The 20,075-nt window shown below is 34.1% G+C and overlaps 1 protein-coding gene across 1 annotated transcript in view; it reads left to right on the top strand.

The window, feature by feature from the left end:
* Positions 1–20,075, top strand: part of DPP10 (dipeptidyl peptidase like 10) — a 601,399-nt gene that overhangs the window by 556,149 nt on the left and 25,175 nt on the right. The window contains exons 18-19 of the mRNA XM_041739998.1: positions 5,293–5,391; positions 5,499–5,568. Of these exons, the coding sequence (XP_041595932.1) occupies positions 5,293–5,391; positions 5,499–5,568 (169 nt within the window). The remainder of the gene's footprint in view (positions 1–5,292; positions 5,392–5,498; positions 5,569–20,075) is intronic.

Below are 20,075 nucleotides of genomic sequence, written 5' to 3'. Positions count from 1 at the left end.
TGCAAATCTTGCACCTCCCTCACTCCCTGCACTTCAAATCTGCCCTCTCCAGCCTGGCTGGTCTTAGTCCTAGTGAATGCAAATCCCCTCCTCTAGAGGACAAGTGCAAACAAACCTTGGTAACACCACTGCACCTCTCCTCCACACACATCTTTGGATCCCTTAGCAGAGCCAACCCCTCCAACATCTTCTTGGCCAGAGCCCATCCAAAGCCTGGCAATGTGCAAACAACCCCAACAGGAGGCAGCATCACTGCAAACTGGCTTAGGAACAGGGGAGGATAACTACACACACCACTTCAGCTGTGGCCTGAGCAGTGGGCAAGGTACAGACCCCTGGTCTGACTGCAGGCTCCATTCACCAACAGAAGCTTCTCAGGGGACAAAACGAATAAAGTGTCCTGCATTCTGGAGCTAATGTTTACTCAGGCAAATGGTTGGTCTGATGCAACTCAAGCCCAAGGTAGTCCAAGCTTGGCCCACAGCACAAAAGAGAACAAACACGGCTGATAACAGGCAAAAAAGAGCCATTGCAGATGACTGGATGGAAGGCAAAAGCAGCTCAGCCACAACAGCAGGGCACAAGCAACACACATAGGAATCACCCTTGAAGCACCAGGCTCTGGTGAACAAGGGACACTGCACTGCAGGGCACTACACATCTCCTTTTCATAAGGCAGGAGATGTAGCTGACTTTCCTACCATACAGAAACAAACACAAAGATTTAGACAAAAGAAGAAAAGGAAGTATGTCACAAATGAAAGAACAAAATCACAGCAAATGACCTAAGTGAAACAGACCAAAGTAATATACCTGATAGAGAATGTAATGATCATGAGATATTTACTGGACCTAAGAAAAGACTAGAGGACATCATTGAAAAACTTAAAGAGAAAACACAGGAAAAAAATACAATCAGATATGAACTCAATAAATGAAATTAAGAATACACTAGATGGAATAGATAGTAGACTGCAGGAAGAAGAACAGATCAGTGACCTGGAGGATGGAGTAATTGAAAGCAATCAAGTTAATCTGGTGATAGAAAAAAAGTTATGCAAAACCGGAATGGACTTAACATCAAGTGTAATAGCATTCACATTACAGGGATCCCAGGAGAAGAGAGAAAAGGGTGTAGAAAATTTATCTGAAGGAATAATAGATGAAAACTTCCCCAATCTAGGGAAGGGAACAGCCTCCAAATCCAAGAGGCACAGAGAGCCCCCTTTGAACTAAATCAAACCAAGGTGGTCCACAGCAAGACACTAAGTAATTGAAATGGCAAAAAGTAGTGATAAAGAGATAATATTAAAAGCAGCAAGAGAAAAATAAAACAGCAAAAGAAAAGAAAATAGTTATATACAAGGGAAACCCCATAAGGCTATCAGTTGAATTTTCAGCAAGAAACATTGTAGGTCAGAGGGGAATGACATGATATATTCAAAATGCTGAAAGGAAAATGTATGCAGAAAAAAATGCACTAGCCAGCAAGACTATTATTAAGACTCGAAGGAGATATAAAAAGTTTCCCAGGAGCTAGTTCTTTCAAAAGATAAACAAAATTAATATTGATGAACTATTGGAACTACATCAAAATAAAAAGCTTCCACACAGCAAAAGAAACAATCAACAAAACTAAAAGACAACCTACAGAATGGAAAACAATATTTGCAAAGGACCCATCTGATAAAGGGTTAGTATCCAAAATATATAAAGATCTGATACAATTCATCACCCCAAAAACAAATAACCCAATTAAAAATTGGGCAGAAGACATAATAGAAATTGCTCCAAAGATGACATCCAGATGGCCAACAGACCCATGAAAAGATGCTCAATGTCACTCATTATCAGGGAAATGCAAATCAAAACCACAATGAGGTATCACTTCATTCTTGTCAAAATGGCCAAAATCAACAGCAGAAGAAACATCAAGTATTGGCAAAGGTGTGGAGAAAATGGAATCCTCATGCACTGTTGGTGGGAATGCAAACTGTTGCAGCCCCTCTGGAAAGCAGTACGGAGATCCCTCAAAAAAATTAAAAATGTAACTACCAGAGAGTCCAGTGGTCACAGTATTGGATATTCATCCAAAGAATATAACACTAATTTGAAAGGCGATATGCACCCCTATGTTTACTGCAGCACTATTTATAATAGCCAAATTATGGAAGCAGCCCAGTGTCCATCAATGGATGAATGGATAAAGAAGATGAGACACACACACACACACACACTATGGAATATAATTCAGCCATAAAGAATTAATGAAATCTTGCCATTTGGAACAACATGGATGGGTCTAGAGAGTATAAGCTAAGTAAAGTCAGTCAGAAAAAGACTAATACCATATAATTTCACTCATCTGTGGAATTTAAGAAACAAAATAGGGCAGCCTGGGTGGCCCAGCGGTTTAGCGCCACCTTCAGCCCAGGGCGTGGTCCTGGAGACCTGGGATCAAGTCCCATGTTGAGCTCCCTGCATGGAGCCTGCTTCTCCCTCTGCCTGTGTCTCTGCCTCTGTGTGTGTGTGTGTGTGTCTCATGAATAAGCAAATAAAATCTTAAAAAAAAAAAAGGAAAAAAAATAAAAACTACAAATAAACATGGTTACCAGAGAGTGGGTGGGGGGAGGGTAGATGAAACAGGCAAAGGGGATTAAGAGTGCACTTATCATGATGAGCACTGAGTAATGTATAGAATTGCTGAATCACTGTATTGCATGCCTGCAACTAATACTGTATATTAAGTATACTGGAATTAAAGTTAGTTAATTAAATGATGATGGAAAAGAAAACATAATCCTCAACCTGGAATAAATGATATTGGAAAACAGCCTTCGAAAATGAAGGAAAAATAAAGAATACAGAAAAAATGCTGAGAATTCTTTACTATCAGATTTGCATTTCTAAATAAGACATAGATCAAAGAATAATTTAGGAAAATACTTTGAGCCACAGAAAAATGAAAATATAATTAATTCAAGTTTGGAGATACCTGACAAGACAAACTTATAGCTGTAAATTCTTGCTTAATAAAGAAGGAAAACTATAAAATCAGTCATCTAAATTTCCACCTTAGGTAGCTAGAAAAAGAGCAAATTAAGTTGAAGAGAGGAAATAATAATAAAGAGTGGAAATAAATGGTAAAGGAAATGTACTAGCAGTAGAAAAATGTATAAAAACAAAGATTTTTTTAATATCAATAAAATTTTTTTAAAAAAATTTTTTAAATCAAAAAAATTTATAAAGTTCCATATAGAATCATCAAAGAAAACATATACTATCACTATTTCATTAATGAAATACATGATGTTAATAATGGATCCTACACACATTAGAATGATAGTAATGGAATATTATAAATAATTTTAAGGCAATGAATCTCACATTTTAGATGAAGTGGGAAAGTTTCTTAAAAGACATTCGTTGCTAAACAATCAGGAAGAAATACACTATATAGGGATCCCTGGGTGGCGCAGCGGTTTAGTGCCTTTGGCCCAGGGCACGATCCTGGAGACCCGGGATCGGATCCCACGTCGGGTTCCCGGTGCATGGAGCCTGCTTCTCCCTCTGCCTGTGTCTCTGCCTCTCTCTCTCTCTCTCTGTGTGACTATCATAAATAAATAAAAATTGAAAAAAAAATTTAAAGAAAAGAAAAAAAGTTTAAAAAAAATACACTATATAAATATCTCCTTATCTACAAAAAAATTCTCAATATTCTTCCACAGAAAAAATTCCAGTTAGCTTCACTGGTGAATTCTGTGCAATATTCGATATATTTATGCCAAGCTTACACAAACTCTCAAAAAATATAAGGCCAGCATTCCAGAACCAAATCCATATTACAAGGACGAAAACAACAAAGGGGGTGGTGCATGCCTGGTTGGCTCAGTTGGTGGAGTGTGCTACTCTTGATCTCAGTGTTGTTTGAGCCCCATGCTGGGTGTAGCAATCGCTTAAAAAAATAAAATTCTGGGCAGCCCTGGTGGCTCAGCAGTTTAGCCCCACCTTCAGCCCAGGGTGTGATCCTGGAGACCAGGGATTGAGTCCCATGTCGGGCTCCCTGCATGGAGCCTGCTTCTCCCTCTGCCTGTGTCTCTCATGAATAAAAAAAAATATATTAAAAAAAAAAAGTTTTAATTTTTTTCCTAGTGAGTATAGATACAAAGTTCACTAAAGACTAACAAATATGCCAATTTAAAAAGGGATAATATAAGTACATGGGGTTTACCTGAAGAATCCATGATTGCTGCAACATTCAGCAATCAATGCAATTCACTTTATTTTACTATTAACTCAGAGTATTCAGAAGAAAGCATCTGATAATTTTGAAAAACAATAAAAATAAATAATAGCAAGAATAGAAATTCCTTAATTAAATGAATAGAATTTATAAAAATACAATTGATATCATACTTAATGTCTTAATGTTGAAAGACATTGTTTTCCCCCAAAATTGAGAGAAATTAAAAACTCAATGGATATACATACATACTAATGGATTAGAGGGCTCACTATTTTTTATTATGTCTCCCTAATAATTTATTGATTTAGTATATCAATCAAAATCCAGCAAATTACTGATGTTCATGTTTTGTCAACTTGTTTTTTATTTTGTAATGCTGTCTATTGCTGTATTTACAAATTCATTTATTATTTCTTCTATAGTACGTAAACATGCACTAATCCCTAAAATTTTTTATCTTAAATCTTAGTTTTTATGAACACCAGGTTTTACAGGTTTTAAATTTTAGTATTTTAACTTGTGTCTTTTTAAAAAAATTCATTCATATATCTCAATATCTCATGCTTATTTTTTAACTTAATAAACACACGAGAGATAATCATATTCTCTTTTTCAAAGGTATAGTCAATCAGTTATATCACTTGTATTATTTCTGTTGATTACATTTTGTACTCATCATGGGTAATATTTTCCTGATTTTTTTACATGCCTCATAATTTTGTATTGGAATCCCAGTGTCATCTTACTAGGTGATAGAAAATTTTGTGTTCTTTTAAATGTTCTTAAGCAGAGTAGTAACATTATCAGATTTACATTTTGAAAATGTAAATGCTAAGTATAGGGAAAGTAAAGAACATTTCACCGGAATAAGAAAGCTCAGTTAGGAAACTGTTGTAATAATCCAGCCAGGAGGGAAATTATGAGAGTTTAATCAGTGCCTAACACAGTGCTTGCCAAATGATAATTACTGGATGATTATTTGTTGTGTTGCACTGATTCCTGATCAATGCATAGTAGTTATTTAAATTAACTTTTTTAATTTATAGAGTATTTTATACTGGAAGGCAATTCCATGCTGAAGGAAGCTATCCTGAAGAAGAAGATAATAAAGTCAGAAATTAAAATGCTTCATATTGACGACTATGGTAAAGTTTTGTGCATGCTACGTTATTTAAGAACAACATTCTCTGCATCTTACAGTTTTACATGTAAATGACTCTCCATCTTTAATATTCTGCTCTTTCTTTAAAAGAACTTCCTTTACAGTTGTCCTTTCCCAAAGATTTTACGGACCGAAACCAGTATGCTCTTCTGTTAATAATGTAAGTATTTCATTTGTTTTTGAAATGAAGGAATCTAAAGGCTTTATAATTTTTCTTATGCCTCACATGACAGCATTCTGAGTGAAAAACAGAAGTCCTTTATATGTAGTTAAGTGGGGCACCTGTCAGTGGTATGAGCCCATCAAGGACCCCACCACTAATCAACATGGAAGGATGTGTAATTTGTTTGTACTTCTTACTCTCCTAAGGTGAACTCAGTGTTAACTACCGGGAAGAATGACACATGTAGTTTGGCTTATGGATGTCTGTTTAAGCAGTTACCAAACCCTACTCTTATTTTTGTTTAGTTTTCATATATAATATTGGTCTATTATTTTCTTTCTTTGCAATATATTTGTCATATCAAAGTTATGCTGAATTCATAAAAGCAATTTTTTATTGTTGCAAAAATACTTAATATTCTACTCTTTGGACAAATCTTAAATGTACAATAAAGTATTGTTAACTACAGGCACAGTGTTGCATAGCAGATCTCTAGAACTTACTCATTTTACATAACTAAAACTTTATACCCATTGAATCCCAACTTCCCGTTTCCCCCTCCCCTGGCAAACACCATTCTACTCTCTGCTTCTAGGAGTTTGATTATCTTAGATGTCGTGTAAGAGTGGAATCATGCAGTATTTGACTTTTTGTGACTGGCCTATTTCACTTAAGATAATGTAAGGTGCATCTACGTTTTCACAGTTAGGCTCCATGCTTTTTATCAGTTGCTTATGCAACACTGAGGAAACATTTATTTCCATTGCGGAAACCACTAGTTATTCTATCACTCCTGCTGGTTTTTCTTCCTGAATTCATGGTCAGCAGGAAGCACCTCCCATGCTCATAAAACTGGACTTGTGGTTTTCTCCAACATAGAATTGACTTTGGAATTGAATTCATTCACTTTCGGAGATCATACTTTGAAATAGTACTGGGCACAGAGGTCCCTAACATCTAATGGCTATTTGATGTTGATGTAGCATTTTATTCCTGAGAGTTATTAGTTATGTTCATTATTAAGAACCTAGCCAGGGGTGCCTGGGTGGCTCATTCAGTTGAGTGTCTGTCTTTGGCTCAGGTCATGTTCCTGGAGTCCTGGGATTAAGCCCTGCATCGGGCTCCCTGCTCAGTGGGCCTACTTCTCCCTCTTCTCCTCCCCACATCTTGTGCTCTCTCTATCTCTCACTCACTCACTCTCTCAAATAAATAAACATCTTTAAAAAAAAAGAACCCAGCCAACATATATTTCTATGGCAATGCCTAAAATGATATCAGAACCTTATTAGGAAGAGAAACGAAAATAGCATAACTTGTCTAGTGAATATAGAGGATAAGTGTTCAGCCTATGAAATCAAACTTCCTGGATATGAATTCCAGTTTTGTCACTTATTAGCTGTGTTCTTGAGCAAGTTACTTAACCTCATATAAGGCTCAGTTTCTCCAAATATAAAACTCATTATAAGACAGTCCATGTTTTAAGTCTACTTTTTAGATTAAATGGAGTATAACGTGTAAAGTGCCACGCATATATGATTGTTTTAATTATTTTTATTATAGTTCATTATTTTTACATAGATTGTATTTGGAGTCTTTAATAAATAGAAACAATTTATCACTTAATTTTAAGCAACTAAATACAGAATTATTATACTTAATATTTCTCCACATTCCATTGTCCATCTTAGGCTGATGATACCTTGACTTCTTCTAGTTTCTCATGCCCAGACCATTCTCCTTTGTCCCTAATAACCAGAAGGCCCTGAAAGTTCTTGCTGACTCCCTTAAGTTCTTATTTGCTCTTTTATAATTCCTTCTTCTGTCTCCTCTCTACTAGCTACTTTTCTTCAATCCCTATTTGAAGTATATGTGTGATTTATTGAGGACAATACTTAAGGCATTAAAATGAGACAAAAAATTCTTAACTCTATATTATAGAGCCACCATTTGGGAGAAGAAGCTGTTCTGTTTATTCACTCTGGGGTAAGGGGATATGGTTCTCAGGTAAAGGAACCCTACTAGGCATTCTTTCATGAAGCATGCCTCAATTATGTAGATGGCTTTGTAGGCAATTATTATCACTTGCCTATCCACTGGCTCCAGAGTAGTCACACTTTGGGGTGAAAAGTAGACAGGAATTACAGATTCTCTCTAGCCTTGAGTCAGAGAAAGTAACCGACTTGTTTTGGCATCTGATATGAGTTTTATTATGGGTGATTTTTAGTTTGTAAGAAGAACGTATAGATTAGTACAAGACAATTTATCTTGTTAGAAAAGGGATAGTCAGGTCTTTTTTATAGGCAGGATAATAGAGTAAAAGAACTAGTGTAGGAGTCAGGTATGCTTGGGTTCAAATCTCAGCTCAAAGATTTACCAATACATTGCATAATTTTTCTAAGTTTCAGCTTCCTTTAAAAAAAAAGATTACTTATTCATGAGACAGAGAGAGAATGAATGGCAGACATATAGGCAGAGAGAGAAGCAGAAGCAGGCTCCATGCAGGGAGCTCAATGTAGGACTTGATCCCGAGACTCCAGGATCATGCCCTGGGCCAAAGGCAGGCGTTCAACCACTGAGCCACCCAGGTGTCCCTAAGCTTCAGCTTCCTTATAAATAAACTGCAAATGATAACTTGGGATATTTAAAGATGTGTCACCATAGTGTTTGGTAGATCATAAATACTTGCACTCATTGCTTAATAAATTGTAACCATAAACATAGTTATTATTAGCACTGGTTTTTAATAATTAAATATCAGCTTCCATGGATCTACTGCTTCAGACACCATCTCAGTCTGGGAGGTACAGGGCCCCTCTTAAAAGAAAAACAGCAGCATTCAAAACTTGCTAGCACTGCCACCCTGCCCTCCCTATGCTTCAGTGGATCCACCCTCTCCAATATACTCTTGACCAGAGCCCATTCAAGATGCTGCACCCCTGGCAGTGTGAAAGCAGCCCCTAGAGTAAACAGCACCACTTCAAAGTGACTCATGCCTGAGGGAGGAAAAATAAACATACACCAGTCAGAGAACCAGTAGTAGGCTGGAAGCAGAAAACTAGTCTGATTGCAGACCACACTGTGCAATGAAAGCTTCTCAGGGGACAACCAGGGAAGTGCCCTGCAATTTGGTGCTACTACATCTCTGGCCAATGCCTGGTCTGACTCAACTCAAGACCATTGTGGCCCACTGACACCCCAGGGAGTAAAAACTGCCCACAACAGTCAAAGAAAGCTATTGCAGACAACTGGACTGAAGGAAAAAGCAGCTCAGTTACAATAGCAGGGTACACACATAAGATAGAGGAGACATGCCTGAAACTGTGGGTTCTGGTAAAAGGGGATACTGCACAGAAGGAAACTACGGGACCTCTTCTTCATAAGACCATTAGTTGCCAAGTAGAGATGTGACTGTCTCCCCTAACACATAGAAACCTACACAGAAAGAAAAAATGAAACAGCAGAATATGCCCCAAATAAAAGAATAAAACAAAATCACAGCAAAAGACCAAAGCAAAATGGAGATAAATAATATGCGTGTTAGGGAATTTAAAGTAATGATCATAAGGGTACTTACCAGACTTAAGAAGAGGGTAGAGAACATAAGTGAGACAGTTAATGAGATTTAAAAAAATTATGATTAGCAGCACAATAAATTAATTTAAAAATACACTAGATATAATAAACAGTAGGTGAAGCAGAAGATTGGACTGGTGTCCTGGAGGAGAGAAGACATAGAAAGTAATCAAGCTGAGAAGATAGGGGGAAGAAAAAATATATATATATACACACATACATACATATAGAGTATATATATATGTGTTATATATGTGTGTGTATATCTATCTATACATATATATATATACACATATATGTATAAAACCAAAATGAAAATAGAGAACTCAGTGATACCATCAAGTGTAATAACATTTGCATTGTAGCATCAAAAGAAAAAAAGGGGGCAGAAAGTTTATTTGAAAAAATAATAGTTGTAAATCTCCCAAATCTGGGAAAGGAAACAAATCCAGGTAACCTAGGCACAGAGATCATCCTCCAAAAAAAATCCACCCAAGGAGGTGCACACCAAGATACACATTAATTAAGATGGGAAATGAAGTGATAGAGAATTTTAAAAGCAGAAGAAAGCAGTTACACACAAAAAAACACATAAGGCTATCAAATGACCTTTTAGTAGAAACCTTGCAAGCCAGAGGGACTGACATGATCTATTCAAAATGCTGAAAGGGAAAAATCTGCAGCCAAGAATACTGTGTATCCAGCAAGGCTATCCTTCAGAATAGAAGGAGAGAGAAAGAATTTTCCAGACAGACAAAAGTTAAAGGAACTCATGACCACTAAATGAGCCCTGCAAGAAATGTTATAGGGGGTTCTTTGAGTGTAAAGGAAAGACCATAAGCTAGAGTAAGGAAAGTAGAAAGCACAAAAGCAGGAAAAATAAGTGTATTTTTAAAAATCAGTCAAGGAATTCACAAAATAAAAGGATATAAAATATGACACCATATTCCTAGAAGGAAAGTTGTAAAGAATGAGTTCAAACTTATATACACTGCTATGTACAGAAGATGTTATATAAAACCAAATGGTAACCACAAATCACAAACTAGTGACGTGCTTTGAAATAATAAAGTGAATAATCCAAGTATATCACTAAAGAAAATCAACTTATTGTGAGAGAAAAGAGCAAGGGATGAAAGGAACAGAGAAAAATTACAAAAGCAACCATAAAATAAGTTAAGAAAAAAAAAAGACAATAGGTACCTACCTATCAGTAATTACCAATAGGTAATTGAATGAAAATGGGATATTCCAATCAAAAGACAAAGGGTGACAAAATAGATGAAAAAACAAGAGCAATCTATATGCTGCATACAAGAGACTCATTTTAGACCTAAAGATACATGCAGATTGAAAGTAAAGGAACAAGGAAGCATTTATCATGTAAACAGGTGTGAAAAGAATGCCAGGGTAAGCAATATTTATATTAAACAAAATATTTTAAAACAAAGATAGAGAATCCTTCAGGGGACAAGCAACAGGAAGATATAACAATTGTAAATATTTATGCACCCATCACAACTAAAACCATAGAAATAAAAAGGATTATAAGAATACAATGAAAAAATATATGTCAACAAATTGGACAACCTGGAAGAAATGGATAAATTCCTAGAAACATATAATTTATTAAAATTAAAATTGAAGAAGAACTAGAAATTTAAACAGGCCAATTATCAGCAATGAAATTGAATCAGTAATCAAAACATTCCCAGCAGACAAAAACTTAAGACCAGATGGCTTCACAGGTGAATTCTACTAAACAATTAAGGAAAAGTTAATACCTTTTCTCCTCAAACTATTCCAAACTAAAAGGAAGGAAAACTTCCAAATTCATTATATGAAGAGTGCATTACCCTGATACCAAAAGACACTACAGAGAGAGAGAGAGAGCATACGCAAGAGAGAGAATTATAGGCTAATATCTCTGATGAATATAAATACCAAAAAACCTGAAAATATCAGGAAATTGAGTCCAACAATACATTAAAAAATTCATTCATCAAAATCAAGTAGGATTTATTCCCAGGATGCAACCATAGTTCAACATTGGCAAATCAGTCAACATTATATATCACATCAAGAGCAAGGATAGGGATGCCTGGGTGGCTTAGCAGTTAAGCATCTGCCTTTAGCTCAGGGTGTGATCCTGAAGTCCTAGGATTGAGTGCCACATGGGGCTTCCTGCATGGAGCCTGCTTCTCCCTCTGCCTGTGTCTCTGCCTCTCTCTCTCCTCTCTGTGTTTCTCATGAATAAATAAATATTAAAAAAAAAAAAGAAAAGTAGGTTTAAAGGGAACATATTAAAGGCCATATATGAAAAATCCACAGCTAAAATTATACTTAACAATAAAAAACTGAGAGCCTTCCACTAAGATAAGGAACAAGTCAAGAATGTCCACTTTCACTATTTTTATTAACATAGTACTAGAAATCCTAACCACAGCAATCAGATAAGAAAAACTAATAAAATCATCCAATTTGACAAAGAAGTAAAACTGTCCACTATTTGCAATGACATGGTACTATATACAGAAAACTCAAAAGACTCCACCAAAAAACTATGAATAAACAAATTCAGTAATGTTAGGATACAAAATCAATGTACAGAAATCCATTGCTTTTCTGTACAATGAAGCAACAGATAAAGAAATTAAGAAAGCAATCCTATTTACAATTGCACCAAAAATAATACCTAGGCATAAACTTAATTAAGGAGGTGAAAGACCTATACTCTGAAAAGTATTAAATCATTGATAAAAGAAATTGAAAACAAACAAATAGAAAGATATTCCATGCTCATGGATTGGAAGAACATATATTGTTAAAATGTCCATACTACCCAAACCAATCTACAGATTTCATGAAATCCATATCAAAATACCAATAGCATTTTTCACAGAACTAGAATAATCCTAAAATTTGTATGGAACAGCAAAAGTCCCTGAATAGGCAAAACCACCTTGAAAAAGAAAAAGCAAAAATGGAGGCATCACAATTCCAAACTCAAGTTTTATTACAAATCTGTAGTAATCAAATGAGTGTTATACTGGCACAAAAATAGACTGAGATAAATAGAACAGAACAGAAAACCCAGAAATAAACCCAAAACTATATGGTCAATTAATCTTCAACAAAGGAGGCAAGGCTATGTAATGGGAAAAAGATAATCTCTTCAACAAGTGGTATTGAGAAAACTGGATAGCTACATGCAAAAGAATGAAACTGGACCACTTTCTTATATCAGACACAAAAATAAATTCAAAGTAGATTAAAGACCTAAATGTGAGACTCAAAACCATAAAACTCCTAAATAGAGCATAGGCAGCAATTTATCTTATGTAGGCCATACCAACATTTTTCTAGTTAGGTCTCCTTCCTGGGGCAAGGGAAGAAAAGCAGCAAATGAATTATTGGGACATTAAAAAAAAAACTGCACAATGAAGGAAATAATCAGCAAAACTAAAAGACAACCTATGGAATGGGAAAAGATATTTGCATATGCCAGGTCTGATATAGTATCCAAAATACATAAAGAACTGATACAAGTCAACACTCCAAAAACAAATAGCCCAATGAAAAATTGGGCAGAAGACATGAACAGATATTTCTGCAAAGAAGAAATGCAGATGGCCAACAGATATATGAAAAGATGCTCAACATCATTCATCATTAGGGAAGTGTAAATCAAAACAGCAATAACATCTCACACTTGTCAGATGGCTAAAATCAACAACACAAGAAACGTGTTAGCAAAGATGTGGAGAGAATGGAATCCTCATGCATGTTGATGGGAATGCAACCTGTTGCAGCCACTCTGGAAAGCAGTATGGAGGTTCTTCAAAAAACTAAAAACAAAATTACTTTCTGATCTGTAATCACACCATTGGATACTTACCCAAAGAATACAAAATGCTAATTTGAAAGGCTATATGCGCTTCTATGTTTATTGCAGTATTACTTACAACAGCCCAAGTTTCCAATAATAAAGGAATGGATAAAGATATGGTATACGATGGTATACAATGTGATATTATTGAGCCATAAAAAAATGAAATTTTGCCATTTGCAACAACTTGGATGGAACTAGAGAGGACGATGCTAAATGAAAATAAGTCAATAAACAAAACAAAGTGGGGGAGGGAGGGAGGGAGGGAGGGAGGGAGGGAGGGAGGGAAACCAAGAAATAGACCCTTAACTATAGAGAACTGATGGTAACCAGAAGGGAGATAGATAGGTGAGGGTATGAGTGAAATAAGGGATGGGAATTAAAGAGTGCACTTATCATAATGAGCACAGAGTAATGTATAGAATTGTTGAAGCATTATATCATACAACTGAAATTAGTATAACACTGTATGTTAACTATATGACAATTAAAATGAAAAAGTTAAATAAAATAAATATGTCAAAGACCACTAAAATAATTATGAAAAAAATTATGGATAAAGATGACCTAGTAAGCATTATTTTCTTTGAAAGCTGTTTTTCACATAAAATACAATTAAAAATAAAAAATATTTTCTAAATTATCAATAGAAATATGTAATGTATAATTTAGCACCTATAGTTATATAACAGACATTCATTATGAAAGCAGATAAATAATCTAATCAATCTTATAGAATTTTCTTTGCTATACTTTTGGTTGACAAAGGGAAAAATGAAAGTATTTTTATTTGTATATGCTGATTAAAGCAAATATTAATTTATCCAAACTTCTTGTTTTCAGAGGTAAATTCTCAGAAGTTTTGCAGAATATGACTTACTATGCCAGATTGAGGATTTTTTTTTAATTTTTAAATAAAGTGGTCTAGTGTTTTAAGCTGTTTTCATTTCTGAAATATTTATATATTTATGCTTGTAAATCTATGTGGGTGAAAATGGCTTTTTGTTTGTTTTTATAGGTTGCTTATAATTTAAAGGTCTGTTTTTTCTCTCTTAAAATTAGACATGTTTTCAGTGACAAGTGGAATCCCCACTGTAAAAAGAAAGTATAATTGAATTTTTTTTCTAAATGGACGATTAGACAGAAATAATAAAGTGACTATTATTTTAATGAGGCTGAGATGATTTAGTGATTTTGGTGTCACTACTTTTTTGCTATTCTGTGCAGTCTATCTAGTACCTGACAGACTTTCATGTTCAACTTACCTGACAGACTATGTAAGTCCTTTCTTCACCTATACAGATGGATTTACATCCAGGAAATTCTATGATGAATTTATCAGTTGGAGACAGGCTGCAGCAAATACCTGAGTAGCTGGAAGGAAGATTGGCCTTGAAGAAAGTAGCCTCTGACAATCTGGAATTCCCTTTCTACTAAATCTTTAAGGAACCTCAGAAGAAATAGTCTTCTGAGGACCTCTCTGTGGCCACATTTTCTGAAACCCAAACCTAATTTTGTGATCTTCAAAGTAAAAGTGAATCAATGGCAACAGAATATTTTACTGTAATAGAAAATCTGCAAAGCATTACTATTACAGATAAATCCCAGTGACCTCCATTTACAGTAGTCTCTATGGGGTCATGACCTCCTTTTTCTTTCCTATTCTATTCTCCCTTCAGATAGCTAATTGTCTTTCTCTAGTCTAACATTAGAGGGAGCCCTGAAGTACCCAGTAGTCTATATTCATCTTTGTATTATATGTATCTATATCCATTTCAGCATTTATAACCTTGAATTGTTTTTTTGCTATTCTTATTTTCTACTCATATATGTGATTTAGTATAACACACTTACATGTTGCTTTTGTGTGCAAGAAGTTATGCCAATGGCTGTGGGGAGATAAAAGATTGCAAGCATCTTGAAATCTATGATTCTTTTTTAGATTTGTTAAGTGTGTCTTCATATTGCCTGGCATACATAGAGAAACCCTATAAAAACTTACTAATCTTTCTTTTATGATCCAAGACTACAGATTATGTGGGAAATAGCCTACAGTTACAGGTATTTGATAAATACATATGAACCTAAATGGCTAGAACATGGTAGGACACAATCCAGACAGATGTAGTATTATTAAAAATGAAAGGTTGTTTGCTAAAACAAAGACATATGAATACGATCACTATTAGTTTTTCCACTAAGTTATTCTAACTGGAGATCATGATTCATTTTTATCTGGATAATTTCAGCATTCATTCAATGTCATGCATATCAAAGTACTACAACTTGGTCATCTAGATGGAAGTGAACTGTTTGTCAGCTCTTTTCTATATTGTTAAATAGCAGGATATAATTAATTGGTACATATGTAGTGAGAGAAATTATCCAGCCACTCATGTCCAACAATCAAGATATCATTACTTGTTCTCGTGAACATACTTTCCTTTCAACAAACAATATGGATATGTATATTGTTTACAATTTTAATAACATCATGTTCATGGGACTTCAGTATCTTGCCTTCATCTTTGAAACAGTGGGGTTGTCCAGGAGCCCACACTCTTCTTCTGAAGCCTTGTACAGGTAGACACCATATCTGGATAAGTCAACTCCAATCTGCCACTCTGCTCTCTACCTACACTTCCTTTCTGAAGTTTGTTGCTCTATCATCTTTTAGTGTTATTCCACTCTGATGCTAAAGTGAACTTTGTGTGATCCATATCTGAAAATGTAGCTCTATTGATTTAATCTGATTCCACCTACCCCCTAGTAGAGATTCAGTCTCTAGATATTTAAAAAACATAAAATGAAAAATAAATTAAAAACTGCTTTAATGAAGAAAATACCAATTTCTAGATCATTCCTCTGTGTTTTTTTTTATGTGTTTTTTAGTCTTTCAGTACTTTTTTTTTAACCTGCTGGAAAACTTTCCCTTAACACTTACAAATGTATTTCCTCAAATTATATGCACACCTCTGTTATATAACCACACCAGATTATAATATTTGCTTTGCTATCTCTATTAACTATAAATTCCTTGTTTATAAGAACTCCTTTGTATTATTTTGCCTTAACACTGACAGAAACATTATTTGTGTTCAGGAAATATTGACAGAATGAATGAGTAAATGAATGAATGTCAAACAAATCAATCAACCCTGAGTTAATCACTGGGAATGAATCAATCAAGATAGGGAATGAGGGAGATATAAATGATTTGAAAGTTTATAATGTGTTTAAATTCAGTCTTTGAATAAATTAATTTCTCTGCCGTGTAGTTTCCCACTTAGAAAAATGTGAGGTGCAGTTCTCATTTCCCTAATAATCTTCCTGGATAATGCCTAATAATTGATTTTCATGTTACTTTTTCAGTGTTTCTCTTTAACATTTGATTTTTGAGCATCTTAAAGTAATTATTTATTGGATAAGGGACATAATTTTAAGGATGTGAAGATATGACCTTTAAACCTTACAGAAACCATGCAAGATGAATATCATTGTCTCCATTTAACACAAGGAAATTGTGACTAAAATAGGTCATGTATATTATCTCTAAGATTTTGAGCAGGATAAAATTAGGGTTGGAACCCAAGTTTTATTTCTTTCTTTTTTGGATCAAAAAGCTGCTCTTTTTATTACTTAATTCTATCTTGTTGCATAGCCCATTGATTAATTTTTTATTGGAAAATTATCAAAAATGCTGACCAGAAATCAGTAGAGACTTCACTACAACGAAATTCTTAGATATTTTTTCTTCCCAGTTAAATTTATAATAATCTCTAGGATGTAGACTTTTCCACCTGTACCATGTTAATTCATTGGTATAAAATAATTATCATAAGATGCATGATTAAGTTTCTAGATATTCCACATGAGAGATAAAATTCTCACCCAGACTATTTCCAACTAAAATGTTCACTTTCTGAAAAATCTTTATATCCATCATTTATTTTGTGGATTCATCTACTTTTGAGATGGTCAGAAGTAAGTTTGTTTCCCAAAAGACACATATATTCTAAAACCTGTAACATTATTTGATCTTCCACCTGTTGATGCCAAATATATACTTCACTCTCAGTTCTTACAAAACTAACACATATATTGAATGTATATAGACGAGAGATAGCTAGTACTTGCCTAAAAGAGTTATTATTATTGCTTTGTCATGTAATACAGGTCAAAACCTAAATTTTAAGTTTCTGATTTCTCTTATTTTTTTAAACCTTCCACATTTAAGCAGATGAAAAATTCACCCACAGTGAAATGCAGATGAAATGATTAAGAAAAGACAGTGGCGTTCAATCTAGGTAATGGAAGGAGAGAAGGCTATTGTTGTTCCATTTAACCTTGAACAAATTGGACCTTGTTCTTTCACAATCTATAGATAATGCATCGTAAATGTCAGTATTAATTTCCTAGTACTATTTAAAAGTGTACACAAAGGTGGTGGTCTTGAGAAGGTGACACATGAAAAAAAATTCTAAATTTACAAAATGTGTATATAATGTAAAAATTATCATATTCTCTTTGATGATTCTTTTAAATTGACAGATCTATATATAGAGGGAGAAAAATATATAATACACTTCTATGACTTTGATATTTATACCATTTTAGCTCTCTTCCTCTCTTAATACAGATATTAATGATTTCATATGAATGGCATGAATTATAGTTTCACATGAATGATATTGTTTAAAACCTACAGGTACGTTTTATATATAAAGGTATGCTACAAAATGCTTTTCATAAGAAATACTTGCTAATTTACTCTGTTTTTAAAGTTTCAGTGGTCATATAGTAGGTCATAAATGTAAAAATACACTTTTATTTAAATCATTATTTTTTTGTAGTTTAATGATTGTTGTTTCTAAAATCCATGACAGAATATTAAATGTTAGTAATTTAATGTGTCCTTGAAAATTTAAACTAGAGATGATGAGATACTGTGCTTTCTCCCTTGGTAATCCAACAAAACCCCAAGTTAGAGTACATCAATGACACATTATTCAAGGATTCTCTTATCCCTTCTTCCTGTTTGCTTCAAATATAAAAATGTACTATGACTCATATAAAGCTATGCAGCATATAGGCAAAGCAGAGTTAAGGGGTGTCAGTGACAATGAGAAGCTCTGCCAGAAGCAAAGGCCTTTCTCTTATAACATCACACGTATATTCCAAAGAAATAAGTATTAAACAAGATCACACATTAAAATTTATAGGATATCTAGGAGAAATGAGACTGGGGAAGAAACTCAAAACTATTAAACTTTTAAAACAAAACCATAAACAGTAATATGCCTATTAAAATACTTGTAGGGTTAAATCATAAATAACATTTTTACCTAGAATTATTGTATTTTTTTTTCAGCATGGAAGTAGGCATTTGCACTTCCTCTTTGAGGGCATTCTCTTCTAGCCATTTTTTATCATATTATTTTAATCAAAATTATAAACCTGATCTAGGTGTGCCCTTCATCCGCTGCTTATTCTAGTCCATGGCTTTGCTAACTCTAAAATTAGAACTCTCAGTTGTCACCAAAGAGCCCAACATAGAGGGACCTAGTGATTTTGAGAGCTACTATGCCATCCATAACTTCCCTAAATCAAGGTGATTCTACTGATTTTCATTTTTTTTCTTAATATATTGTTAAAGCTTTCCCTTTCATTGTAAGAAAGTATCTCCCTATCTTCAAATATTAACATCTTTGAAAATCTGTGCCAAAACCATAGTGACATCTATGTTGGCATTATTTCCCTTTTAATCCATCACATGAAATATATCATACCAAATGAACACATATTGGACAGAACCGACTGCATCTTTAAGAATGAAAATTATTTTAAAAAATGACATATGTAAACATAACATATATATCTTTATATGGATATTCATGGGAAAATCATCTATATATCATTCAGTTTACCCGACAATATTTACACATCATTTTACTTTTCTTCTCATAGTCCGATGAGTGCTTGGGCAGATGCTGTAATCAGAAGTAGTTGGTAGAGTGTCCCTGTCAGACATCTACTAAGATTTGTTAACACTTAGCCAAAAGGTACATTTTCAGACTTTTACTACTTTTCCCTAAACAATTCTAGGGATAAGAAACATTAAAAAGATATTATATAAATTCAGGAAAAGGCCCAGAGTTAGAACTTGGTAAAAAAAAAAAAAAACAAAAACAAAAAAAAACAGAAACAAAAACAAGGCTTTCAAAATCTTATGTTCTTAATTCTATTTCAGCTAAGAATTCTAAATTCTTTTTAAGAATGTAATTATTTATATGTCAAAGATAGTAAATTAATGTTTTGCTGAGGTCTACTTTTATAATTGTGTTCTCTCAAAGATCTATCTGGGTTATTCATCTATGGTTTATAGTTGCTTTACCTGTGTCTCAGTTTACTAAATTGTAAAATGGTTCTTCTAATAACTGTCCATAGTTAGCACTTATTAGTATTTCTATTTAACTAATTAAGTAAACTGAGTATCACCTGCATTTATACAGGCACATTTTCCAGTTGATAAATTAATTGGCTTCTAGAATCCAGATTCCATAATTAGGAAAAACACAATGTATGATATAACCACCACATATAATTGAAGAGGAATAATGTCCCACTGAGGATAACATGCAGATTCAAAGTTTGTATATAACTGTCATCCTTTCCTGTATTAGAAACCCACTGTCATCCCTGACATATAGCCCATGTATTATTTGCCTCCATGTTAACATTCACAATAGTCCCATGAGGAATTGTATTCTCCATTAGAAAATGAAAAAATAGGACACTGTTATGGAGATGGTCAGCTGCTGCTGCTTTTTTTTTTTTTTTTAAGATACACATGCTTTGTTCTATTTTTATTTGGAAAATTCCTCTATTTTTTAAGCCAACGTATAAAATATTTTGTATTATAATATCTAAAGCAGACCTACTGTATAAGAGATTTATATAACAGTTATATACACATGTAGCATAAGGCCAGTTCTCCTGTTCTTGATCTGTTAATACAATGTGCTAAACATACTTTTGACTG

This window comes from Vulpes lagopus, chromosome 24, assembly GCF_018345385.1.
Source record: "Vulpes lagopus strain Blue_001 chromosome 24, ASM1834538v1, whole genome shotgun sequence".
NCBI lineage: Eukaryota > Metazoa > Chordata > Mammalia > Carnivora > Canidae > Vulpes > Vulpes lagopus.
Note: the sequence above shows the minus strand (reverse complement) of the source record. Positions and strands in the feature narration are given on the sequence as shown.